Source organism: Nematostella vectensis, chromosome 13 (assembly GCF_932526225.1).
Source record: "Nematostella vectensis chromosome 13, jaNemVect1.1, whole genome shotgun sequence".
Lineage (NCBI taxonomy): Eukaryota > Metazoa > Cnidaria > Anthozoa > Actiniaria > Edwardsiidae > Nematostella > Nematostella vectensis.
This window is the reverse complement of record NC_064046.1, coordinates 1,145,393-1,173,286: the sequence shown is the minus strand read 5'-3', so window position 1 is coordinate 1,173,286 and position 27,894 is coordinate 1,145,393. Positions and strand designations below refer to the sequence as shown.

Genomic DNA, 27,894 nt, shown 5'->3' with positions numbered 1-27,894 from the left:
AACAATTTAGTTAATATATTATATTTAACGGTTTCTATATAACAGGGTGGTGAAGAGTATTTTCGTGATTCGTGATTGACCCTAAATTAAACCTGTGATTCGTGAAAAGCCTAAAAATAAACCCGTGATTCGTGATTGAGTACTCTATCGTGATCCGTGATTGGGGTATTTTTACTTTCGTGACTCGTGATTTCGCATGGCTAAATTCGTGAAACGTGACCGTTGACGCCAACAATAATTAAAACACGAATACATGCAAGAGATTTCCGAATAAACATAACCTTTGTTTAGATTGTTGACCTCTTGCTGTGCTTGTTTAATATCCGATGTATCAAGTGTCTTAGTTTGTTTGACACTACTCCACCAATACTTGACAGCGCTATTGTTTCATCTTAAGTATGATTGGTTAAGTAACATAAATCCAGGTCAGTTTTGACGGACTCGTCAAACGCTAACGATAGTTCAGTCATTTTTCGAAGCTTGCATTGTTGCATAAACGTGGCATATTTACAAAGATCTCGACTTATACCTTGCATCGTGGATGGAGAGTTCTGATCCTAGCGTCAAAGTTATTTTGACGTTCTACTTAACTCAGCAAGAGAAAACAGAGACAAAATCTGCTGTAGTACACAAGAAAAAATTTAATGTCCCCTTGACGATCGAGAAGCATAAAGTATTTGAAGTATTCAAGAAACATCTGATTTCATTTACAACACTGAAGGAAATTGCCCTTAGTAAAGGTCTCGGGGCAAATCCCGAAGTAACAGTCGCAAGAATACAGAAGGGAGGCGCCTCGATTGAAGCATATAGTAAAAGGACGAAGGATTCGTGGGAGCATGAGTTTCCGGCATTATCAATTGGTAGTGGAATGCTTGACAGGAGCTGTAGAATAATCACTTCGTATCGATTGTAACGGTATTTTTCGTGTCATTATTCATACATTTATATGTAAAAGTAAACAATCATGTCATTGAGTGTTAGTTTAACTGATAAGTGGATCAACCGCAGCGTTGTTCTATTAAACAGATTTGACAGTTAAACTGCATTGAATGCACTGAATATCCAAGTGATTGTATATTTAAATCATATATTCATGAGAAAAGCAAAAGTTAAAACCGTGATTCGTGAAAGCTTCTTTTTTAAATTCGTGATTCGTGAAAGTCTGAAAAATAACTTTGTGATTCGTGATGGGCCCCCCCTCTTCACCACCCTGATATAACATAATGCATGGCAGATGTTCAGATGCATTGCTTGCTGTCAATCACTTGACAGCACTTTTCCTTTGGGATTTTTTGTGTGATATTTGTCTTGCTTTTAGGTTTTTTTTTTAAAAAACCTTTTTATTTCATCATACTGAGAAGATAAGATAATCAAATCATGACCTCTATGTTAAACCTGATAAATAGGACCAGACATTTCCTCAATCAAACACCCGATATCCTGACGAATCCACAGTAGTTAGAAAATAAGGCGAGGCATATCAATTAAAAAATGAATAAAAGATTTTGAAACACAAAATTGAGAGCGGATAATATCTTTGAAAAAAAAAAGTCTAAAATAAAGATTTCAAATATTTAAGATTTCTGTGTAGCAGATAATTAACGGATGATGATTTTTATGCCTGTGGGGACACCCGTGGAGTAAACAGGCTTCGTGGTAGCAATTTGAACATCTGTCATGCAATTTATATTTATCAAAACCAAATCTATCAACCCCTAGTTAATTTAATGCAAGTGAGTTTTTTTTAGAATGGGTTTCTAGGATAGCACATATTATACAAAGGTGCCATGTATTTAAGAGCTCTATAAACTCAAGAAATTTAATAATATCAAACTAATGATTAAATTTCAGTGTCACAGTAAGCTTACATATGGACAAAATAGAGGCGTCATGACCTCTTTGTAAAATAAATTAACGAAACAACGAATTTGATAACCTTTTAAGCATTGCTGTAAGCACTCTTAAGTTAGATTATCAAACAAATTTATTTGTAATGCATAGAAATGATCAATAAGTGTAATGGACAAAGTGTCGTGTTATTGCCCTGGCATTTTTATCCGAGCTAGATGAAGTGGATATTTGCAAGGGAAAGCGGGATATAAAAAGTTTGTGGAATCGTACATTTGCACTTACTTGTTTTCTTTCGATGCAGAAGCCTTTGTTGTGTGAATATTCCCTAGTAAGCCCACAAACACGACGATCGACACTCGCAAAGCGTACATTTTCAACATCTTGTAAACTTTGAATCCGAATCAATTTGAGATTTCGTACAACAGAAATCGCCCCCTTTTACCAGATAATAGCATGCGTTTTTTTCTAGAGCACAGTTAAGGTAATGCGACAATTTAAACAGCGAGCGATTTTGCTAGTTAGAATCGCAGCCCAAAATAGTGCACTGAGCTAGTCTGTCGCTGAACGCAGCGAAGCAATGAAAACAACTTCAGCGCTTCACATGTACGTCACAAAATGAATTATTTATAGCACACTTTAAAAGTCCCTATGTTTCTTTATGACAAAAAAATACAACGGTACAATAAATAATAGCGATTAATGTTGAAATACCTGGAACACAAACCATTCGAAGTAAAAGGAGAAAATTTCGAACGAAATAAAGTTTTGTGCCGTCAATTCTTCTTATGTTCTTTTTATTGACTGCCTGTGTCTTGTTACCAGTTTTCGACGACCTGACTACACAAAAAACGCCTGTCAGTTTTTGCTAATCCCAACTAAAATTTATTTTACTATTTTTTTCCGATTCGGCTAGATAATGGCGATGAAGCTCAAAACAGCCGACCTCAGTGATGCCTACAATGATATTCTACAGTATGCTGAGCCGATTTTTAGAGATTACGGAGGGAGGAAGACTTTTGGCGGAAGAATAACTACAGTCAAATGCCACGAAGACAATGTCCTCGTGAAAACAGCTCTCTCGGAACCCGGCGATTCGCGGGTGGGTTTAACGGGGACTGCTTGTTCTGTTGTAGTGAATGATAGGATAGTGGATTTTGAAAGAAAAGCATCGAAATCGTAACTTTGGATCTGCCGAAACTTCATTCACACCTGCCAACACCAGAAAAACTCAAGGCTTGAGAATGCTGGTGTGTATCCCGATTACAGACAGCCTTATGCCGTACGTGAACCTAGGTCCAGTTTATGGTTAACTGAACACCGTTTAGGAGAAATGCGTTTACACTTGAAAACCCAGCCTTGGTTGATCATTCAGCCGGAACAGCACCGGTGTTATCGATTTGAATTCCGAGGTCAAACTGCTGCTGCAATTATTATGATTTTTTTTTGCCCTTCTTGTTATTCTGTGGTGGCTTCTGTTTACAAGATTTACTAAAATTCAAGATGATCCTTTAGGGACCACCTTGCCTTATGTTTTCTCTTATGTTTGTAATGCGCGGATCTCGAAATCATGTGGTAATCTAATGACTATTAAAGAAATGACTGACATCGGAAAGCAATAGCTGATAAGAACTGTCAGCAGATTTGCCTGTAACCTAGTTACTCAACCTAGGTTGGACGCTCAAGTGTAAACACAGCATTAGAATAAAACAGATCGCCCAACCATCCCCCCTCCCCCCACCGACTAGAATACAAAATTTCTATATAATTCAAATCTTTCCTCAACAGGTCCTTGTTGTTGATGCTGGGGGGTCGTTAAGGCGGGGGATGCTTGGAGATAATCTTGCAGAAATGGCTAGCAAGAATGGCTGGTCTGGCATTATTATGTATGGCTGCATCCGAGACTCTGAAGACATTGCTAAGATAGATGTTGGAGTGAAGGCCCTTGGCACAATGCCTTTGAAAAGCATCAAGAAAGGACAGGGGGACAGGGATATTATAGTCAAGTTCGCAGGAGCCACCTTTAGACCTGGAGATTACTTATATGCAGATGTAGATGGAATAGTTGTATCTCCAAAAGAGCTATGTCTCCCTCCTCCCAAATTGTAAAATTAATTAGAATTAGTAGAAATAGAGTTAGACTTTGGATGTACTTCTTACGTTTGCTGTAATAGAAATCCATAAACCAGCAGAATTGCAATTAAATTGAATTAGTTAATTTCTTGGGTAAAAGTGTAGGGTAGGTGCTTGCACGCCTTGCGTTCACCCTAAGCCATGTGTTTTTCAACAATCAGCTTTTTCTAGCTGAAACATGAAACATCATTTTTTACATTGCCGTGGCATAACGAGGGGGGCAGTCCCTCTACCACTTTTAGATCAAAATTTTAGAAAAAAATGTTTGGGAGCTAAAATTTAAAAATTACTCCAGCCATATGTTTTATATATTGCCCCCCCCCCTTCCTTGGGAAACCCTAAATCCGCTCCTGATCAAGTACATTTAAGCATAATTAATTTACTTTTGTTTTCTCTGACCACAAAAAGATGCCATATGCACGTGTGTGACTCAGTTGCAAACAAGTTCTTCAACTGCAATAAGGCCAAGTATAAACCTTACCCAAAAACAAAAAGACGTGTTGTGCATAATGACGATCTCACCTCTATAGCAGCGCACTAATTCCTAAGAGACTCGAGCGTGGAAAAAATACACGAATATTTTACACTATATCTCAGCGAGATGTGCGTGGCATAATCGTATAACAGGGACGGTAAGGGGAGTCCCTGTACGTTTCACGAGTTTCAAAACTCGGAAATCACATTTCACGATAAACTGACGACAAAGAGGGCCACCGAATGGTCCCCCGAAATTTCGGTGTGCTCGCAATTTTCGGCTATAATTCTCGCGCATTTTTTTCCGCCGTGTTCGCATTGTATTTTTCGATGTGCTCGCTGCTCGATTTATTCAACAACTAAAAATGCTCGGTCTCGCATAAAAAACCGAGGTGCTCGCCAAAAACCATTCAGGGGCCCTACAGGAATCAATCTTTATTTAGAAAACACGATTCACCATTTTTAAAGGGCATAGCTCACGATTCACGCTGATCAAATTTCGCCATTCACGAATCACGGCGAAGGTAGCAATCACGGATCATGGTTTTCAATTTGTCCTTTTCACGATTCACGATAAACAAAAAACGCCGTTCACGGATCACGAAAAAAAACACTGACCGCCCTTGGTATAAGACAGGCTAAGGGACCTCTGGTTTTTGCTCCCCTATTAATGTTCACTTGATAGCAGTGCTGGGGCCGAAATCTCAATAGATGCCATACGTTGTTTCAGCGCACGTCTGGAAGTATGGTCTATCTTTTTTCCTCAATTTTTTTGTTTTGAAGACAAGGTTCTTCCTCGGCCAGTGGCTCGATTTTTTTTCTTAAAGGTTTTTCTTTTCTTTTATCGATTCTCGTTGTTTATTTATTATTATTTATTTATTCATTCATTTATCCATCCATCCATCCATCCATTTATTCATTCATTCATTCATTTATTAATTTTTCCTGGCATTGTTTTACGGGTCTTTTTTCGCAGACCCCGCAGTGCCTCTCGTTTTCCTTTCTCTACAAGAAAATGGGAGGCACATTAACCTTTGCGAAGAAGGCTTGTTTTACGGATTTTAATTAAGTGCCTAGTCTGTTGTGCATCTCATTTCCGCATGGAAAAAGATATGAGAGTTTATCGCGCTTCTGTGTCGAAACTCTGTAATATTCAAGTGGGTGAACAAAAGCATACCCTGGTTCCTGAGGCTCCAAGTTTCACTACTCACGCGCCGCGACGCGACAACGACTGAGCGAAGCCACTTAACAGAGAGAAGGAAAGAAGGAGACTGGAACCAGGATAACAAAAGCACCAAAAGATGCATAATTCAGGATTCTTTCAGCTCCCGTCTCTACGATGTAGATTGTGAGAAAACCGCGGTCCTTAGAAACTTATGAGAAATTGCAATTTATGCTTTCAGTTTCATATACCACGCGCACTTGGTAGTGGTTTCTAACCACTTTTATTATTAGTGACATATGCCATTTTTTCGTATCATATCTTTGGTGCATACTACTAAGCGTAAAGTTATAGTTTCGCCCTCTTTCTTTCTTTCGCTCATTTTGCAACAGTTTTAAATGTTCATTGTGTTTTTCATTGCCCTTGTGTAACGCTAATTTAGAGAGAAAGGCGCGAAAAATGGATATCTCGCGAGCCAGATAAGCAACTCTAAAACACCACCCCCTCCCCCACGGAACCGGCATACACACCCAGGACTCGGCCCAGCCCTTCCCGGCGAGACTAGTGGCATGCATGTAAAGCTATGAGCAAGGGAGACGAGATGTGACGACCTTCCAAACACCACGAATTTATCCACTTTATGCTATTATATCTCATTCCTACAACTATCCTAACGATACAGGATTCTGCAGTTCTTGGGCCTCATGGAGGAAGGGTTGAGTGCTGGCATTGAGCCGGCTCTATTAGGTAACCTCGATCATCGTTGATTCTCAAGTTGTCTTCGAAGTTTTCTAGAGATCACTTCCTCTTAACACTAATTTGATTCAATATCTGCTGCATTCATAGCCTCGGTGAAGTCTGCACTTCGCAAAGACCTGAACTTGGATTTTGTGAAGGAAGTAAAGGTTGAACTGAAAGGCGAACGGACTGAGCCTCGATTACTGGTGAGACTACGAAGCGTTTCGGCTTATTTTTGTCATTTCCTGAATAAAGTCTGTTTCCGATTCTATTAAGAATAAATACCTAAAGCTTGAATAATAGGGCTGCTTGAATTATTCTCTTACTTTGATTACCAGTTGCACTTATGATGTCCTAGGGCTAATTGAATGCAGTGTAATGTTGTCAAATAGTTCCTAGACTTATGCTATGACATGGGACTTCGTTAGTCTTCTACTGAAAACCGCCACAGTTTACATTTTGACAATTTTATGAAAATATAATTCTTGACTATCTAAGATCAATTAAACAAATATGTCGGCCAATGTTTGTCTTGTAGTAACCGATAACATTCACTTCAGCTTTCGACTATTATTTTGGTTTCCTTACTGAATTCGTTCTTAAATTCTTGAACGTTCGATAAATTATTCCATTCATGTTTATATGTGTTGACAGTTTATTTGTAGTATGTACAAGGGTGTGTTCTATTGAATTCAAATATATTTTGACACTTCCTTGACCACAAGACTTATTTAGTATTCAGAAGAAAAAAATGTTATTCTGATACAAAGAAGTTGCCATCGTTGCTACTTATATCTCTTTTGAAAATGTTAAAATGTTACCTATTGTTTATTGTTTTTATTATGTTTATGTCTGGCGGTATTTTCTATTTGGTATATTTATTGGAATACATCCCGAAACATTTAACAAGTTTCATTTTTTATTGATTTTTTTTATTTTTGAAATTATCTAATGGATTTTATGTTTGCTTTTTCTTCCTCAATGCACATTTAAATTTACCTTATTTGGTGTGGCTTAAGCAAAACGGAACTAGCACTGAGAAGTGATTTATATAAAGCCAGCAGTTATGTTAGATCAACAACAGCAAAAGAGTTAAACTATTGATTGAGATTAGTTGTAACACTTTATCAATCACAGTAACTTATGAATTATAAAGATACACCCAGAAAAAAGATTGACTTATCTAAAGTATTGTTTGAATTCTTTGCTTATTCGTATTACATATGTTTAAAAATTCCAACCTTTGATTAAATGTTTTAATTTGTTATTTAGCACTTTATTCTGATTGTTTATTGATCTTTGATTTATTGGAATGCAGTCTAAGAACTTGGGACACAATGGGCGTTAAAGATTACTTCAAATTACGGTGCATCTGACATTCAAGCCACATCTAATATTTGGTTGTATCTTGTAAATTAGAAAACACAGTAAAAAATCATTAAATCCTTGAAACGTAAGGGCCATAGTTGGCTACTGGAGGAAAAACCCCCCCTCCCCCCCCCCCCCCTGACAAGTTTTGGCCATCTCTAGGCATTGTGTAATTATTTTAAATAATACTGTTCTATATCTCCATTTTAGGCCCTATCAACCTATCGCTTATATACCCTTGTAAATACTAAGCAAGGATGCAAAGTGAGTATTATAAAATTGTTTATTTCATTCTAAATTCCATGCAATTTGATTTTATTCACGTTCCTATCTCTTTTGATAATACCATAGGTAACCAATTACTAATATTTTTTTTTATTTCAGGTGGAATCCAGCATTCATATTTTATCGATCCAAAGCATAGAAAGTACCAAGCCACTCATAGTAAGAGTTTACTGATTGAATTGCAAGAATTCTGCTATTAGCATGTCATTCTCTAGGAGATTTACAAGATTTTGGCGGTATACCATGTTTTTTTGCTCAACAAATTGTCATGAGGGATTTACAGCACAATAAGTTTAACTTTTTCTTCAATAAAAACACATAACATTTAATTTTTTATTAAACTGAAAAACCTGACTCATATTACCTCATCTAGGAGACTGGGGCTTGAGACTTGGTATCCCTGTGTCATGGTATTTCAGAATCATTTAAATACAGTATCTTTCCTTGCTAATGATTAAATTAACTTATTTTAGTTTTTGTTATTTTCACAAATCTTTATAAATCGTGAAATTGGCGTAATGAAAGTGACGTTAAAATTAAGTGTAATAAGGTAGTATTTCTTCAAACAGTGATTTGCTGGTTTTAGGCCATGCTTTCAACTCTCCTTTCTTTCTAGCTATCCATATCTTCTGGCGACAAGCCTCAGCTGATCAAGGTTGCCCAGCCAAAGGACTGCACAGAGATCATTGCTTATATAATTGCTGCACTGAAATGCTCCTTCCCATCTGGAAACCCTGAGTAAGTCTTAGTACAGTTGGTATATCCATGTATATGGATTGACATACACATGGATATACCAACCCCTCCCCCCTGAAAACAATTTGCTAGCTATTGTCATTACAAAAGATACTGTTTTATTAATGCTAATTAACAAAATGTGTGATTGGCTGAGCAAGATTCTTTAAAATCTCATGCAACTTCTTTTAGTCGCCTACTGCGCTTGAAGCTGTCGGCAGACTCAGGGGAGGACAGACAGGAGCAAGTTATGACGCTCGTTAACAACTTGCGGAATGCCGAAGTTGATACTGAGACAGGACCATGTGGTGCGTATGTCACATGATCTCTACCCTACACCTATAGCTTTCCTCACCATACACCCTATAGCTACCCTCACCATACACCCTATAGCTACCCTCACCATACACCCTATAGCTACCCTCACCATACACCCTATAGCTACCCTCACCATACACGCTATAGCTACCCTCACCATACACCCTATAGCTACCCTCACCATACACCCTATAGCTACCCTCACCATACACCCTATAGCTACCCTCACCATACACGCTATAGCTACCCTCATCATACACGCTATAGCTACCCTCACCATACACGCTAAAGCCACCCTCACCATACACGCTAAAGCTACCCTCACCATACACCCTATAGCTACCCTCACCACACACGCTATAGCTACCCTCACCACACACCCTATAGCTACCCTCACCATACACGCTATAGCTACCCTCACCATACACCCTATAGCTACCCTCACCATACACCCTATAGCTACCCTCACCACACACGCTATAGCTACCCTCACCACACACCCTATAGCTACCCTCACCATACACCCTATAGCTACCCTCACCATACACCCTATAGCTACCCTCACCATACACCCTATAGCTACCCTCACCATACACCCTATAGCTACCCTCACCATACACCCTATAGCTACCCTCACCACACACGCTATAGCTACCCTCACCACACACCCTATAGCTACCCTCACCATACACGCTATAGCTACCCTAACCATACACCCTATAGCTACCCTCACCACACACGCTATAGCTACCCTCACCATACACGCTATAGCTACCCTCACCATACACCCTATAGCTACCCTCACCATACACCCTATAGCTACCCTCACCATACACCCTATAGCTACCCTCACCATACACCCTATAGCTACCCTCACCATACACGCTATAGCTACCCTCACCATACACCCTATAGCTACCCTCACCATACACCCTATAGCTACCCTCACCATACACGCTATAGCTACCCTCACCATACACGCTATAGCTACCCTCACCATACACGCTATAGCTACCCTCACCATACAGGCTATAGCTACCCTCACCATACACCCTATAGCTACCCTCACCATACACGCTATAGCTACCCTCACCATACATGTTATAGCTACCCTCACCATACACCCTATAGCTACCCTCACCATACACGCTATAGCTGCCCTCACCATACACGCTATAGCTACCCTCACCATACACCTTATAGCTACCCTCACCATACACCCTATAGCTACCCTCACCACACACCCTATAGCTACCCTCACCATACACACTAAAGCTACCCTCACCATACACCCTATAGCTACCCTCACCATACACGCTATAGCTACCCTCACCATACACGCTATAGCTACCCTCACCATACACCCTATAGCTACCCTCACCATACACCCTATAGCTACCCTCACCACACACCCTATAGCTACCCTCACCATACACCCTATAGCTACCCTCACCATACACGCTATAGCTACCCTCACCATACACCCTATAGCTACCCTCACCATACACCCTATAGCTACCCTCACCATACACCCTATAGCTACCCTCACCATACACGCTATAGCTACCCTCACCATACATGTTATAGCTACCCTCACCATACACCCTATAGCTACCCTCACCATACACCCTATAGCTACCCTCACCATACATGTTATAGCTACCCTCACCATACACCCTATAGCTACCCTCACCACACACCCTATAGCTACCCTCACCATACACGCTGTAGCTACCCTCACCATACACCCTATAGCTACCCTCACCATACACACTAAAGCTACCCTCACCATACACGCTATAGCTACCCTCACCATACACACTAAAGCTACCCTCACCATACACCCTATAGCTACCCTCACCATACACGCCATAGCTACCCTCACCATACACGCTATAGCTACCCTCACCATACACACTAAAGCTACCCTCACCATACACCCTATAGCTACCCTCACCATACACCCTATAGCTACCCTCACCATACACCCTATAGCTACCCTCACCATACACCCTATAGCTACCCTCACCATACACCCTATAACTACCCTCACCACACACCCTATAACTACCCTCACTACACACCCTATAGCTACCCTCACTACACACCCCATAACTACCCTCGCCATACACCCTATGGCTACCCTCACCATACACACTAAAGCTACCCTCACCATACACCCTATAGCTACCCTCACCATACACCCTATAGCTACCCTCACCATACACGCTATAGCTACCCTCACCATACACCCTATAGCTACCCTCACCATACACGCTATAGCTACCCTCACCACACACCCTATAGCTACCCTCACCATACACGCTATAGCTACCCTCACCATACACGCTATAGCTACCCTCATCATACACCCTATAGCTACCCTCACCACACACCCTATAGCTACCCTCACCATACACCCTATAGCTACCCTCACCACACACCTTATAGCTACCCTCACCATACACGCTATACATGTAGCTACCCTCACCATACACCCTATAACTACCCTCACCATACACCCTATAGCTACCCTCACCATACACGCTATAGCTACCCTCACCATACACCCTATAGCTACCCTCACCATACACCCTATAGCTACCCTCACCATACACCCTATAGCTACCCTCACCATACACGCTATAGCTACCCTCATCATACACGCTATAGCTACCCTCACCATACACGCTATAGCTACCCTCACCATACACGCTAAAGCCACCCTCACCATACACGCTAAAGCTACCCTCACCATACACCCTATAGCTACCCTCACCACACACGCTATAGCTACCCTCACCATACACGCTATAGCTACCCTAACCATACACCCTATAGCTACCCTCACCATACACCCTATAGCTACCCTCACCACACACCCTATAGCTACCCTCACCATACACCCTATAGCTACCCTCACCATACACGCTATAGCTACCCTCACCACACACGCTATAGCTACCCTCACCACACACCCTATAGCTACCCTCACCATACACCCTATAGCTACCCTCACCATACACCCTATAGCTACCCTCACCATACACCCTATAGCTACCCTCACCATACACGCTATAGCTACCCTCACCATACACCCTATAGCTACCCTCACCATACACCCTATAGCTACCCTCACCATACACCCTATAGCTACCCTCACCACACACGCTATAGCTACCCTCACCACACACCCTATAGCTACCCTCACCATACACGCTATAGCTACCCTCACCATACACCCTATAGCTACCCTCACCATACACCCTATAGCTACCCTCACCATACACGCTATAGCTACCCTCACCATACACCCTATAGCTACCCTCATCATACACGCTATAGCTACCCTCACCATACACGCTAAAGCCACCCTCACCATACACGCTAAAGCTACCCTCACCATACACCCTATAGCTACCCTCACCACACACGCTATAGCTACCCTCACCATACACGCTATAGCTACCCTCACCATACACGCTATAGCTACCCTCATCATACACCCTATAGCTACCCTCACCACACACCCTATAGCTACCCTCACCATACACCCTATAGCTACCCTCACCACACACCTTATAGCTACCCTCACCATACACGCTATACATGTAGCTACCCTCACCATACACCCTATAACTACCCTCACCATACACCCTATAGCTACCCTCACCATACACGCTATAGCTACCCTCACCATACACCCTATAGCTACCCTCACCATACACCCTATAGCTACCCTCACCATACACGCTATAGCTACCCTCACCATACACACTAAAGCTACCCTCATCATACACGCTATAGCTACCCTCACCATACACGCTAAAGCTACCCTCACCATACACCCTATAGCTACCCTCACCATACACCCTATAGCTACCCTCACCATACACCCTATAGCTACCCTCACCATACACGCTATAGCTACCCTCACCATACACGCTATAGCTACCCTAACCCTACACCCTATAGCTACCCTCACCATACACGCTATAACTACCCTCACCATACACCCTATAGCTACCCTAACCATACACCCTATAGCTACCCTAACTATACACCCTATAGCTACCCTCACCATACACCCTATAGCTACCCTCACCATACACGCTATAGCTACCCTCACCATACAGGCTATAGCTACCCTCACCATACATGCTATAGCTACCCTCACCATACACCCTATAGCTACCCTCACCATACACCCTATAGATACCCTCACCATACACGCTATAACTACCCTCACCATACACCCTATAGCTACCCTCACCATACACGCTATAGCTACCCTCACCACACACGCTATAGCTACCCTCACCATACACCCTATAGCTACCCTCACCATACACGCTATAGCTACCCTCACCACACACGCTATAGCTACCCTCACCACACACGCTATAGCTACCCTCACCATACACGCTATAGCTACCCTCACCATACACCCTATAGCTACCCTAACCACACACCCTATAGCTACCCTAACAACACACCCTATAGCTACCCTAACCATACACGCTATAGCTACCCTCACCATACACCCTATAGCTACCCTCACCATACACGCTATAGCTACCCTCACCATACACCCTATAGCTACCCTCACCATACACCCTATAGCTACCCTCACCATACACCCTATAGCTACCCTAACCATACACCCTATAGCTACCCTCACCATACACCCTATAGCTACCCTCACCACACACCCTATAGCTACCCTCACCACACACCCTATAGCTACCCTCACCATACACCCTATAGCTACCCTCACCACACACCCTATAGCTACCCTCACCACACACCCTATAGCTACCCTCACCATACACCCTATAACTACCCTCACCACACACCCTATAGCTACCCTCACCACACACCCTATAGCTACCCTCACCATACACACTATAGCTACCCTCACCATACACCCTATAGCTACCCTCACCATACACCCTATAGCTACCCTCACCATACACGCTATAACTACCCTCACCACACACCCTATAGCTACCCTCACCACACACGCTATAGCTACCCTCACCATACACCCTATAGCTACCCTCACCATACACCCCATAACTACCCTCACCATACACCCTATGGCTACCCTCACCATACACGCTATAGTTACCCTCACCATACACACTATAGCTACCCTCACCATACACCCTATAGCTACCCTCACCATACACCCTATAGCTACCCTAACCATACACGCTAAAGCTACCCTCACCATACATGCTAAAGCTACCCTCACCACACACGCTATAGCTACCCTAACCATACACCCTATAGCTACCCTCACCACACACCCTATAGCTACCCTCACCATACACCCTATAGCTACCCTCACCACACACCCTATAGCTACCCTCACCACACACCCTATAGCTACCCTCACCATACACCCTATAGCTACCCTCACCATACACCCCATAACTACCCTCACCATACACCCTATGGCTACCCTCACCATACACGCTATAGTTACCCTCACCATACACACTATAGCTACCCTCACCATACACCCTATAGCTACCCTCACCATACACCCTATAGCTACCCTCACCATACACCCCATAACTACCCTCACCATACACCCCATAACTACCCTCACCACACACCCTATAGCTACCCTCACCATACACCCTATAGCTACCCTCACCATACACCCCATAACTACCCTCACCATACACCCTATAGCTACCCTCACCATACACCCTATAGCTACCCTCACCATACACCCCATAACTACCCTCACCACACACCCTATAGCTACCCTCACCATACACCCTATAGCTACCCTCACCAGACACCCTATAGCTACCCTCACCATACACCCTATAGCTACCCTCACCACACACCCTATAGCTACCCTCACCATACACCCTATAGCTACCCTCACCATACACCCCATAACTACCCTCACCACACACCCTATAGCTACCCTCACCACACACCCTATAGCTACCCTCACCATACACGCTATAGCTACCCTAACCATACACCCTATAGCTACCCTCACCATACACCCTATAGCTACCCTCACCACACACCCTATAGCTACCCTCACCATACACCCTATAGCTACCCTCACCATACACCCCATAACTACCCTCACCATACACCCCATAACTACCCTCACCACACACCCTATAGCTACCCTCACCATACACCCTATAGCTACCCTCACCATACACCCCATAACTACCCTCACCATACACCCTATAGCTACCCTCACCATACACCCTATAGCTACCCTCACCATACACCCCATAACTACCCTCACCACACACCCTATAGCTACCCTCACCATACACCCTATAGCTACCCTCACCAGACACCCTATAGCTACCCTCACCATACACCCTATAGCTACCCTCACCACACACCCTATAGCTACCCTCACCATACACCCTATAGCTACCCTCACCATACACCCCATAACTACCCTCACCACACACCCTATAGCTACCCTCACCACACACCCTATAGCTACCCTCACCATACACTCTATAGCTACCCTAACCATACACCCTATAGCTACCCTCACCATACACCCTATAGCTACCCTCACCACACACCCTATAGCTACCCTCACCATACACCCTATAGCTACCCTCACCATACACCCCATAACTACCCTCACCACACACCCTATAGCTACCCTCACCATACACCCTATAGCTACCCTCACCATACACCCCATAACTACCCTCACCATACACCCTATAGCTACCCTCACCATACACCCTATAGCTACCCTCACCATACACCCCATAACTACCCTCACCACACACCCTATAGCTACCCTCACCATACACCCTATAGCTACCCTCACCAGACACCCTATAGCTACCCTCACCATACACCCTATAGCTACCCTCACCACACACCCTATAGCTACCCTCACCATACACCCTATAGCTACCCTCACCATACACCCCATAACTACCCTCACCACACACCCTATAGCTACCCTCACCACACACCCTATAGCTACCCTCACCATACACGCTATAGCTACCCTAACCATACACCCTATAGCTACCCTAACCATACACCCTATAGCTACCCTCACCACACACCCTATAGCTACCCTCACCATACACGCTGTAGCTACCCTCACCATACACGCTATAGCTACCCTAACCATACACCCTATAGCTACCCTCACCATACACGCTATAGCTACCCTCACCATACACCCTATAGCTACCCTCACCATACACCCTATAGCTACCCTCACCATACACCCTATAGCTACCCTCACCATACACCCTATAGCTACCCTCACCATACACCCTATAGCTACCCTCACCATACACCCTATAGCTACCCTCACCACACACCCTATAGCTACCCTCACCATACACCCTATAGCTACCCACACCATACACCCTATAGCTACCCTCACCATACACGCTATAGCTACCCTCACCATACACCCTATAGCTACCCTCACCATACACGCTATAGCTACCCTCACCATACACGCTATAGCTACCCTCATCATACACCCTATAGCTACCCTCACCACACACCCTATAGCTACCCTCACCATACACCCTATAGCTACCCTCACCACACACCTTATAGCTACCCTCACCATACACCCTATAGCTACCCTCACCATACACCCTATAGCTACCCTAACCATACACCCTATAGCTACCCTCACCATATACCCTATAGCTACCCTAACCATACACGCTATAGCTACACTCACCATACACACTATAGCTACCCTAACCATACACCCTATAGCTACCCTCACCATACACCCTATAGCTACCCTAACCATACACCCTATAGCTACCCTCACCATACAGGCTATAGCTACCCTCACCATACACCCTATAGCTACCCTCACCATACACCCTATAGCTACCCTCACCATACACCCTATAACTACCCTCACCATACACGCTATAGCTACCCTCACCATACACCCTATAACTACCCTCACCATACACGCTATAGCTACCCTCACCATACACCCTATAGCTACCCTCACCATACACGCTATAGCTACCCTCACCATACACGCTATAGCTACCCTCACCACACACCCTATAGCTACCCTCACCATACACCCTATAGCTACCCTCACCACACACCTTATAGCTACCCTCACCATACACGCTATACATGTAGCTACCCTCACCATACACCCTATAGCTACCCTCACCATACACCCTATAGCTACCCTAACCATACACCCTATAGCTACCCTCACCATACACCCTATAGCTACCCTAACCATACACGCTATAGCTACACTCACCATACACACTATAGCTACCCTAACCATACACCCTATAGCTACCCTCACCATACACCCTATAGCTACCCTAACCATACACCCTATAGCTACCCTCACCATACAGGCTATAGCTACCCTCACCATACACGCTATAGCTACCCTCACCATACACCCTATAGCTACCCTAACCATACACCCTATAGCTACCCTCACCATACACCCTATAGCTACCCTAACCATACACGCTATAGCTACACTCACCATACACACTATAGCTACCCTAACCATACACCCTATAGCTACCCTCACCATACACCCTATAGCTACCCTAACCATACACCCTATAGCTACCCTCACCACACACCCTATAGCTACCCTAACCATACACCCTATAGCTACCCTCACCATACACGCTATAACTACCCTCACCATACACCCTATAGCTACCCTCACCATACACACTAAAGCTACCCTCACCATACACCCTATAGCTACCCTCACCATACACGCTATAGCTACCCTCACCATACACCCTATAGCTACCCTAACCATACACGCTATAGCTACCCTCACCATACACCCTATAGCTACCCTCACCATACGCGCTATAGCTACCCTCACCATACACCCTATAGCTACCCTCACCATACACGCTATAGCTACCCTCACCACACACCCTATAGCTACCCTATCCACCATCACATGTTGTTCTTTGTGCATTAACAGGCGGTTTCTCAAGAGTGTACGCCTGCATGTGTGACTACCATGGTGTGCCGTACCTAGAGGAGGTGGCCTGGGTGAGTTGGAAAATGAAAAAGACATTCTGTTTTTTTATGAGGATTGTATTTATTTTTTGCTGTTTTGTCAGGATGTGGATACCATATATCTGTCGCACAACACAAAAGAATTCAACCTGCAGGATTTCGACCATCTGGAGCAAAAGTAAGCGCTGCTGTTTGAATTGCCTTTATGCCACCAGACCATTATTATTATCCTAGTGATCAGTTCATGCTATCCTTTTCTCATAAGGCTTAAAAATGAATCTGAAAATTCATTTATTTCCACAAGGGTCCATTGAACTAGAAGAGTCCTTTTAAGTCTTTAGATAGCTTAACTAGAAGAGTCCATTTAAGTCTAGATTGGATTTTTTCAGATAAGGATAAAGGATCTATGCATAAAGAAACTTTAATAAAAGTTGTGGAGAAAATGAAATGATAGGCTGATCAACTTTTAACTAAGTTGGTGTGAAGCTTAGGGATGGGTGTAAATATATGGTGTAGGCTGAGATCACCTTAACTCAGATGCAACAACTACAGTGTGATGTTTACCCTTACATATATATAATAGTCTAAGAATATGTAAATGTCAATTCTCCAGAGAGCTGGTTCCTGTGGTATCTGCACTAGAGTATACTTCATGGTTTACCAAGCTTGTCTGCAGATCTTTTAAACTGGTAAAAAACATTATTCTGTTTACACCTATTTAAACATGAAACCGTGCTATAAAAGAAGTGTGTCCAGGGCAGCAACACCTTCAGTTGACGCTCAGCTGTCAGCTGTCGAGACGTATCCGATTTTTTATCTAAATCGAATATTTGGTTCCATATAAACTAGCAAAGGTAGAAAGAAACATTAAGTTGAGAAATGTTTGGGAGTTATTTGTGTTTTTAAAAGAGGCATTCAGAGTTTTATTATAAATTTTGTGTCTATAGCTCTGCCTGACGGTTAGTCCGCCATGTTGATTCTGATGTCAAACTTCTCGTGGTGTGAAAAGGGGGCGTCCCTATCCCTTTTATAGCGCGGTTTCGTGTTAAAAAAAATAGATCAGTGCAAATGGCAAATAGCTGATAGCAAATGGCATTTCTAAAAACAAGAGAAATCATGTACTGTAGCCATATTTTATGCACCATATACATATTTGCCATTGGATTTGAATTTGATTTTCTCTTCATAGAGTTCTGATGTCTGTGACGCAGTGCTGAGAGTGTTGAAAAAATCCACTTCCATTGAGGAACTTGTACTAGATGGAGTCAGTCTTGGGAGGTATTATTATGATTTTTCTCAGTGCATAATTGATCATTTTGTTTACATTATATTTTTGTGAATCCACACCTACATTCCAAAGAACGTTTCTTCAGTCTTAGCCTAAGAAGTTTGCGTTTCAGTATAAAGTTTGAGCAATTTCAACCCCTCAACCCCTATATATCACCCCCTTACACTCATCAAGTAATGCTACTTTTGTGTAGGGATTATTTTCAAAAAATGGCCCTGGCTCTTACATCAAATCCAAAGTCAGCTTTAAATGTGATGGATTTGTCAAACAACTCAATGGAAGACAGAGGTTAGTGGTTTCAAATACACAATGTTACCCAATAGGCAACTTATACTAAGAAATCAGGTGACTTTTTTAAAGGCAAATTCAAACCAAAATAAACACAGAAAGGACTATGTCACATCAGAAAGACACAAAGAAATAAAATCTTTATAGAAATAGCCCTTTTTGACAAATAAAATTTCTGGCTGATTCATAAGTGCTAAATATTTTTTTATTTGGTGTTTGTTATTTTGCCAATAGAGCAGGATCATGCACAAACACATGGTATACTTATTTAGATTAGATATCATGTTTTCCACCCAAAAAAGTCACATGATTTTTTAGTTGCCTATTTAGCCGCGCCCTCAATAATGATAAAATTTGGCACCCTGGAGTTTGTGCCACACTATAACACAAGAAAGTTATAGAACTACTATTTCCCCAAAATAAGAAATCCTCTTTTAAAAGAGGCCCGTGTTTTACTACAGTGGAAATTCATTCTTTGGCAATGTGATGGGGGGCAATTTTAACCTAGTACAGTTTTCCGGGCTTAATTTTAATGTTCCTTTTAATTACCAAGCAGATAACTAATTTAAAGGATAAACATAAGGGCTTCTTTTTGAAAAATGGAAAAGTTTGGGACGTTTTTGCCTGTTGTTAGCTTACCAAAACCATTTGAGGTAAGAATCGAACCCTTGGTTAAAAAAGGATTTGCTCAGTTAAAGAATCTTTAAAGTAATGTATGTGATTGTGTCAAGTACAGTATGATAACACAGTAACGCGTGTCACCTACACACAGGGCTTAGTCACTTGACAGGGGTTATTGGCAAACTCCCACAAGGCTTAGCAGCTTTGACTTTGGCAGAGAACAACTTTACCAGCAAAGGTTAGTTAGTGGCATTTATACTACCTGACACTAGCCATCCACTGGATTCATGTATTGTAAAGTGCTGTTCAAACTGCCGCAAGTTACAATAAAGACCCTGTTAATTGGAGTCTTAGTGGATCTGTTGTCTCTCCTTTCCCCACAGACTGAAGAAATTTGAACCAAGACCTGAATTCAACAAATCCCCACATGTTTTATATATTGGTTTATTTGATTTGTTCTTCCCTTCGAGAAATAATTCATCTGCACTAGCGTAATGCTGTGTTGCCGGCCATGGTGCTGATAGTTACCTCCTTGTAGGTTCACAGTCCCTTGGTCAAGCCCTCAAAGGCAGTAAATACATGGATAGTTCGTTAAAAAGGTAAGCTTCATCTTGTCATATTGCAATGCAATGCACTCTAGATTGGTAACCTAGGCAGTTTTGTGAAAAAAAAACAAAAAAATTGAAACTAATGAGAATGACATGAACTTCACTAGCTAACCGCAGTGCAGAAGCAGGCCTCGGAATATTGGGGGGCACAATACAGAAACATTAAGAAAATAGAGGGGGGCACAATACAGAAACATTAAGAAAATAGAGGGGGGCACAATACAGAAACATTAAGAAAATAGAGGGGGGCACAATACAGAAACATTAAGAAAATAGAGGGGGGCACAATACAGAAACATTAAGAAAATAGAGGGGGGCACAATACAGAAACATTAAGAAAATAGAGGGGGGCACAATACAGAAACATTAAGAAAATAGAGGGGGGCACAATACAGAAACATTAAGAAAATAGAGGGGGCACAATACAGAAACATTAAGAAAATAGAGGGGGCACAATACAGAAACATTAAGAAAATAGAGGGGGGCACAATACAGAAACATTAAGAAAATAGAGGGGGGGCACAGCCACGCCCCTACTGGTCATTTCCCTATAATTTTGTTAATAATTGGGGGGGGCGTGCCCCCAGTGCCCCCTCCCTGCCATGTGGCCCGCCCATGAGCCAGCAAGGCAAAATGCACATCATCCTCCTAATAGGAAGTTCCTGTCCATCAAAATTCTCAACTTTGCAACTTTTCCGTCTGTAGGAAATAATGTGTAAAACCTGAAACATGATTTAATTAAAAAAAAACAAAAAAACAATAAATTTCATTTGTATGCATTCAGATTGAACCTTAGCAAGAATCCACTCAAGTCAGAAGGTGTTCTGGTGAGGTTTACCATGAAATAATGTATTTCCCTTTATTATTCTATAATCTTATATGGGATTTGTATATTTTGGTAGGCACTTTCCGACTTTCTAGCCAATCCGAATGCTCTGACCCACTTGGACCTGTCATATACTGAGTGTGCTCTAGATGTGGTAAGTAGGCTTTCCACCCACCATGGCCGCCACAAAGTGGATCATTTCTTATCCTTTTTCTATAGGATACCTTAGGCTGCACATCCCCTCCCCATTAGCAGATTTTTGACCCATGCCTGCACAATGTGATTTGTTTGTCATTTTGAAAATCATACAAGTCAACAATAGATCCTGGAAGTGATGTGGAATAAAGGTCGATGATCAAGATAATTTTCATACATTTTCCTGTATTTTTGCACCCTTTTTTACCAAAGTTGGGGCTTCAAAATGAAAATTGTCACTTCAGTTAAGACGTTAAAATTGTTCCAAGGCCACTAAAAATCATTAAGTGTCTATTGTTTCATTTTGAATATGAGAAAAGCATTTCATGCTGTCCCCATTTGTGTAGTACGTATGTTAAGCGGAATGCGGGGTGGTCTCATTGATTAAAAATAACCATCAAAATGATACTTGTCTTAGGGAGGTTTGAGTGCCTGAAAGAGTTTCCATATGTTGAACCACTCAATCTGATCCACCATATAGTTTTTCATGTACTTTAAAATTTTTGAGGTGTTTTTATTTTTCCATTTTAGCTGTTTGGGGCTTTGATGAGGGGATGTGTGCAAAACTTGATGCATCTCCACTTAGCAGGCAATCTGTTCACCACAAAGTAAGGTGTCACTGTTTTATGAGATTTGCAGTCCTTTTTATCATCCTCCTCATCTTTATTTACACCATTGTCATCATCATCATTATCATTATCAAAATTTTCACCATCATCATTATCATTATACTGCACCATCTGTTTATCATCGCCATATTTATCATCATAATCTTCATTATTAATGCCATCATCGTCACAAGCATCGTCATTATCATTGTAGACATTTTCACCATCATCATCATTATCATTATCAACATTTTAACCATCATCATTATTATTATACTGCACCATCTGTTTATCATCCCCCCTTTTGTCATGATCATTTTCATCATCACCATCTTTGTCATCATCAGCTTATTATTAATGGCATCATCGTCACCAGCATCATCATTGGCATCATAAAAATCATAAGCATTACATTGCATTATCATCACTGCCATTATTTTTTTTCCTTTATCAGCATCGTAATAACTATCTTTCAGGGGTTCTATTTTGGATAGGTTATTTTCCTCTACTAAAACGATTAATTTTCACAACAGGAAAAAAGATGCTACAATCCCTTTACCATTTCAGCAGGTAATAGTTTAACTAATAGACATTTTATTTTGAGAGTAAGGGAAAATAATTGATAATTTCGGGAAAGAAGAGGTCTTGAGAGTTTCACAAAAAATCTCTTCTATCACTTATTATTTTCCTCCGTGGTAATTTGTTTTGTACTATTTGCAAGCATGGTGCCTATACTTACTAACACTGCACATAACCTTTAACCTTTCTTGATGTCAGTTCAAAGAAGGACAAGGACGAGGGCTGATAAAGGTGAATCATAAAAATGTTAATCCTAAACTCCGCCCACACTCTAAGAGAATTCCTAAGACAATCCTATTTTGTGTATGTTTTTTTTTCAACATGCAGGACTCGCATTTGTCCGTGTTTCACGTAGAAAATGCTGTAGTGTTTTCCATGAATAGCAAGTAGTCTGTCCATTGAGCTTGTAAAAGATGCCTTGTCATCTAGGATTTTCTTCAGGCCCCCAATGTGTTGACCCTAGAAATTAATTTTACCATCCTTAAACTTTGAATGTAGGATTTAAATAAACACTACTAAAAATATAACACTTTCGAGAAATTTCTTGTGCGGCTCTCGCTACCATAGCAAACAAGACAAATTTTAAGAAAGTTAGCCCATCATGAGAATCACAGTTTAATTGACTTAAATGGAAGTGTGTGATAAAGTAAAGTCAATAACAGCTTTATAGTCAAGAAGTCAAGATTGAAAGGATACTATATTATTAATCGTCGCTAACAAAATCTAATCACTCTCATCAGTCAAGCACCCTACTCTTTTCATGTTCCTGTTCGTGTTTAAAGTCCGTGAATCCGACTTGCGTGACACTGTTGTTTTGTTTTTGTTTTGAATGTTTAGAACTCCCATCATTTTGAAAAATATAACTTACCCAGCATTGTTCAATAGCGTAGAAATATAATTGAGTCGATTTTATTGTACGATGGATTAAATTTTAGCATGATTCAAACGGATATAATTCACATGCATGGGGTTTTTATAGCCGTCACGCAAATCGGATCGACTGGCTTCAACTACTTCTGTTATTTCTGAAGTCCCTTCTTTTTCTACATAAGTGCATATCAAAAGAGTTCGTAGTGTACTGTAAACATGCAGTTTTTAACTGTTACCGCGAAAATTACAGAATTAAAATGTGAGGGTGGTTGTTTGTAACGATGTACAGGAGTTAGCTGCTAAAGTGGTTGTTTCTTAGGGCGTTCAGGAGTGAGATGTGAGAGGGTTGTTTCTTATCTTGTAAAGGAGTAAGTTGCAAAAGTGGTTGTTTCTTAGAGTGTTCATAAGTGAAATGTGAGTATGGGATATCATATGTTGTAATTATACTTTGCTCACCAAGCCTTATAAGCCTCTGACAAATGCTCCAATCACGTACAGAGGAGAAAAAGTATCTGCGCGCAATAATACCAACGTTGGTATCCATTTGGTCCGTTTTACGCTCCGGTGTCTTATCTTTCCTTTCTGTGCTCAGTTTTTCAGCATGGCCCAAGTCTTGGAAGTTGTGAATGTCTCAGACTGCAGACTCCCGGCTGATGCTGTAAGGTATGTACCGTAGGTTCAATGATGGCACTAAAAAACGAGAGCTTATTCGTGTGTTCTACCCCTAAAAAACAATTCTGAATAACTTATGCGCATGCGCATGCTTTGGCAAAAACAAACAATCATAGTGTTGAATCGTTCGAGTAAAGGTACGAAAGGCTGAGTTCAGTCGCTGTTTTGACTAGCTGTACAGCATTAAAACCATACTGTACAAGAGATGACAGATTTGTTTGATAATGGGGGAGTCATAAAGAAAATTATAGCCTTAGCTTTGCGCTAGTTTTCTAAGCATTCGCAAAAATGTGACAGTAAAAAGCCGCCTTTTCAAAATAAAAAGGCGCGCGGTACTGGAAATAGTCTTGCGTTTTTCAGCACTGGCCCCCTAAAAAATGGTCCCTAAATTAATTGGATGAGGTACAGCAAATTGATCATTTAAACAAGGGATGATTCCTTGTTTTTTCGTGCCAAGGACCAATATTTGAAATATGAAACGTCCTTGGTAAACGGTGTGTTTGCATCCTGCTCGGGAGTGAGGCGGGGCGCAAGTGTATCATGAGATGGGGTGGGGTGGGGGGGGTAGGTTAATTGAAAAACTTAGCAAGAAAGGGTTTCGGAAGAGTGGATTTGTTCGCTTTGTCCCTTTGATTTATCATTCGTGTGTTTCTTTTTTGTAGAGCTATTTTACTTGGTCTGTCGGAGAACTCGGCACTGGTGGAAATTGAGCTAAACCTGAGCAAGAACGAGGTAAAATCTCAATTCTCCTCTCTCCTGAGTTATTAGACGCTTGGAGATCTTTCACATTACTTCCGGTCTGATAGAACAGCTCCCTGTCACCTTTTGATCATACTGAATGTCGAAACTGTGCCTTGGTGTGTGTGTGTGGGGAATGTACTTAGCTAACGGTGTGCCGCTGGGAGTAACGTGCTAATCCCTGTCCCGATGTGAGTTGTTGATCTTCGCCCCTGCTAAGTCTTTTTCTGGGTTCTTCCTTTCTATGTAAAAGCATGACCACTAGCTGTGTTCCGTGGTCAGACATGAGTAAAGTGACAACTGCCTGTGGGTCTATATATGTCTCTGACTCGACTGTATCTATGGAAGCGGCAAATGCGCAAAGAGTTAGCTTATATATTCTCACATTGCTTCAACAGCTGCGGAGCTCGGGGGCCGCAGCACTAGCGGAGCACTTGCCCAAAGTCGCAAATATCAAGAAATTAGACATAAGTGAAAATGGTGAGAGATTTTATTATAAATCGCGGTTTTAACAACTGTTTGTCCCTCTCAGAAAAATATGAAATGAATTTGACAGTACGCAAGCTCTACACATATTCACATCATACAAAAGATATATTTTTCCACCATACAAAGTATGTTCCTGTTTCATAATAATTAACACACTTACAAAGATTTTTTTTTTTTTTTTGCGCCCCCTCATTTTGCGTTTGAATGTGCGTGTAATGCGGAGCATTGCCTTTATGTTTAAAAGCTCGTTCAGACATTTTTGGTTGCAGTTTGTCTTGCCAAAAAATAATTACAAGTGGCACGCGCCATGACAAAAACGTTTTTGCTGTTACGAAATTTTGTTGCGAAAAGTAAAAGTGCGTTTCTACTTTTTCGTGCGACAAAAACAGGTATATATGAGTGTCACAGTAGAAGTAAACAACATGATTCTTTTTTTGCGAGGCAAGTTGCAAGATAAAGGTAGTACGCTGGAGAGAGCCTTAAAGTATGTGTTTTTCTCTGCTTTAGGTCTGGAGAGCGACCTTGTCAAGGTTTTTGAGAGTCTTGGTTCGAACCAGTCCATCAAGCAACTTTATGTTGGACAGAACTTTGAGAAAAAGTGAGTTGCTTAGGAGTTACGGATGTTTATCATCGATTCCTGCTAATATCATGTTTGTGTGTTTAGAAATCCCAACGCCACACTCGAGGCACTTGTACAGTTGATATCTGAGGAGAACTCGGTAAATATTAGGCTTAACTTCTATTCTACTTTCCCGTAGAATAGAACATTAGATAAAGTTGGATTAAGCATATTTATTTATTGAAGTTTGAACCAAAGGCCAGGTAGCACATATAGAGAGGGCTCACTTCTTTTTAATAGTACTACCGGGAAAGATCTTGAATATTTCGACGTTCTGTTTCGTTAATAACTGATTGTTCACAAAAAAATATTGGTTCAGATTTAACGAGAAGAGAGATGAACCGTGCAAAAAAAAAAAAAAAAAACAAATTTAATGCATCAGAAACATTAGTCACACAAGATTCAGTGTGTTTCGCATGCACGGCGTCCTTTAACCAAATTTATGTTTCTGCCACGGCTTAGACATTTTCTCCATTACTATTGTAATGGAGTTTGGTTCAGGCAAAATTTTTTACCGTATCTTGCGCAGTACTTTGAGACATTCCTCGTTATTTGTACCCGCCAATCCCATATGTCTGATCTTCTGATGTCTCTTACGTATTTCAGCATATAAATACTCTCTCCATCGCCGATTCCCGCCTTAAACAAGACGTCACGCCTTTACTCGATGCTCTGGGCACCAACGAGACCTTGGTTGAACTGGACATCAGTGGAAACCAGATGGGTGACGAGGGGGCGCGTATTCTGGCAAAGGCACTTCAGCTAAACACTAAACTTAGGTAAATACTGTCAGGCAAGAAAAATAAGTCACGCAACAACACGTCACGCGGTACAAAAAGACGCACCAAACCAGATGGGTGACGAGGCGAACGCGCATTCTGCCACCAACTAAACACATTGCAATACAATGTGTCACGCAACAATCACGCGCAGTACTATGAAACAATTCTCTTTATTTGTACCACTCCCCACTCCAGCTACAATGTGTCACGCAACAATAAGTCACGAAGTACATTAGTCACGCTTTTCCAAACGGGTGACAAGAAGGCACACATTCTTGACAGGTACACATTATAAACCGCCACACTGCAATGTGGCAATGTGTCACGCAACTTGTCACACAACACACCTACAACTGACCCTCCGATGTCAAACCATTATGGATTAGAATTGTTTTTTAATCTACCTAGGAAACTCCACTGGGACAGGAATGGTACCACTCGTCGCGGGTTTGGAGATATCAGCGCTGCGTTGGCAAGGTTAATATGAATAATTACATTTTTATAGTTTAAAAAATCTAAACTCAGCTACATCCATTGAAGTGTTGGCCAGTGTACTAAGCTGAAGACTTTTGTTTGTTTGAAAAAAGAATTATTGTTGTTTGCCTACAGCACACCGAAAA

The 27,894-nt window shown here is 41.8% G+C and overlaps 3 protein-coding genes across 9 annotated transcripts in view; 2 read left to right on the top strand and 1 right to left on the bottom strand.

The window, feature by feature from the left end:
• Positions 1-2,454, bottom strand: part of LOC5504126 (CD109 antigen) — a 47,733-nt gene extending 45,279 nt beyond the window's left edge. The window contains exon 1 of one of the 2 annotated variants that reach the window (XM_048721251.1): positions 2,134-2,454. In XM_048721251.1, the coding sequence (XP_048577208.1) occupies positions 2,134-2,231 (98 nt within the window). In that variant the 5' untranslated portion in view covers positions 2,232-2,454. The remainder of the gene's footprint in view (positions 1-2,133) is intronic. The other variant, XM_048721250.1, reaches the window with a different exon arrangement.
• Positions 2,455-2,694: 240 nt separating this feature from the next.
• LOC5504122 (putative 4-hydroxy-4-methyl-2-oxoglutarate aldolase) lies at positions 2,695-4,066 on the top strand. 2 transcript variants are annotated; one of them, XM_001625018.3, is made up of 2 exons: positions 2,695-2,950; positions 3,637-4,066. In XM_001625018.3, the coding sequence occupies exons 1-2, from the start codon at positions 2,768-2,770 to the stop codon at positions 3,955-3,957; spliced, it is 504 nt and encodes a 167-aa protein (XP_001625068.2). In that variant the 5' UTR covers positions 2,695-2,767; the 3' UTR covers positions 3,958-4,066. The 2 variants fall into 2 exon arrangements, with proteins under 2 accessions (XP_001625068.2, XP_032228306.1); XM_032372415.1 differs by lacking the exon at positions 2,695-2,950 and adding an exon at positions 2,957-3,098.
• A 2,103-nt stretch (positions 4,067-6,169) lies between these two features.
• LOC5521508 (F-actin-uncapping protein LRRC16A) overlaps positions 6,170-27,894 on the top strand; it is a 42,538-nt gene continuing 20,813 nt past the window's right edge. For 4 of the 5 annotated variants that reach the window (XM_048721194.1, XM_048721192.1, XM_048721193.1 and 1 more), the window contains exons 1-25: positions 6,170-6,364; positions 6,464-6,561; positions 7,934-7,987; positions 8,108-8,167; positions 8,625-8,746; positions 8,936-9,051; positions 18,054-18,124; positions 18,196-18,269; positions 18,705-18,780; positions 19,281-19,369; positions 19,573-19,667; positions 20,440-20,526; positions 20,827-20,887; positions 21,681-21,723; positions 21,799-21,876; positions 22,449-22,525; positions 23,059-23,095; positions 23,303-23,335; positions 24,567-24,637; positions 25,309-25,378; positions 25,783-25,864; positions 26,381-26,471; positions 26,538-26,592; positions 27,099-27,271; positions 27,683-27,751. In XM_048721194.1, the coding sequence (XP_048577151.1) occupies positions 6,322-6,364; positions 6,464-6,561; positions 7,934-7,987; positions 8,108-8,167; positions 8,625-8,746; positions 8,936-9,051; positions 18,054-18,124; positions 18,196-18,269; positions 18,705-18,780; positions 19,281-19,369; positions 19,573-19,667; positions 20,440-20,526; positions 20,827-20,887; positions 21,681-21,723; positions 21,799-21,876; positions 22,449-22,525; positions 23,059-23,095; positions 23,303-23,335; positions 24,567-24,637; positions 25,309-25,378; positions 25,783-25,864; positions 26,381-26,471; positions 26,538-26,592; positions 27,099-27,271; positions 27,683-27,751 (1,925 nt within the window). In that variant the 5' untranslated portion in view covers positions 6,170-6,321. The remainder of the gene's footprint in view (positions 6,365-6,463; positions 6,562-7,933; positions 7,988-8,107; positions 8,168-8,624; positions 8,747-8,935; positions 9,052-18,053; positions 18,125-18,195; positions 18,270-18,704; positions 18,781-19,280; positions 19,370-19,572; positions 19,668-20,439; positions 20,527-20,826; positions 20,888-21,680; positions 21,724-21,798; positions 21,877-22,448; positions 22,526-23,058; positions 23,096-23,302; positions 23,336-24,566; positions 24,638-25,308; positions 25,379-25,782; positions 25,865-26,380; positions 26,472-26,537; positions 26,593-27,098; positions 27,272-27,682; positions 27,752-27,894) is intronic. The other variant, XM_048721191.1, reaches the window with a different exon arrangement.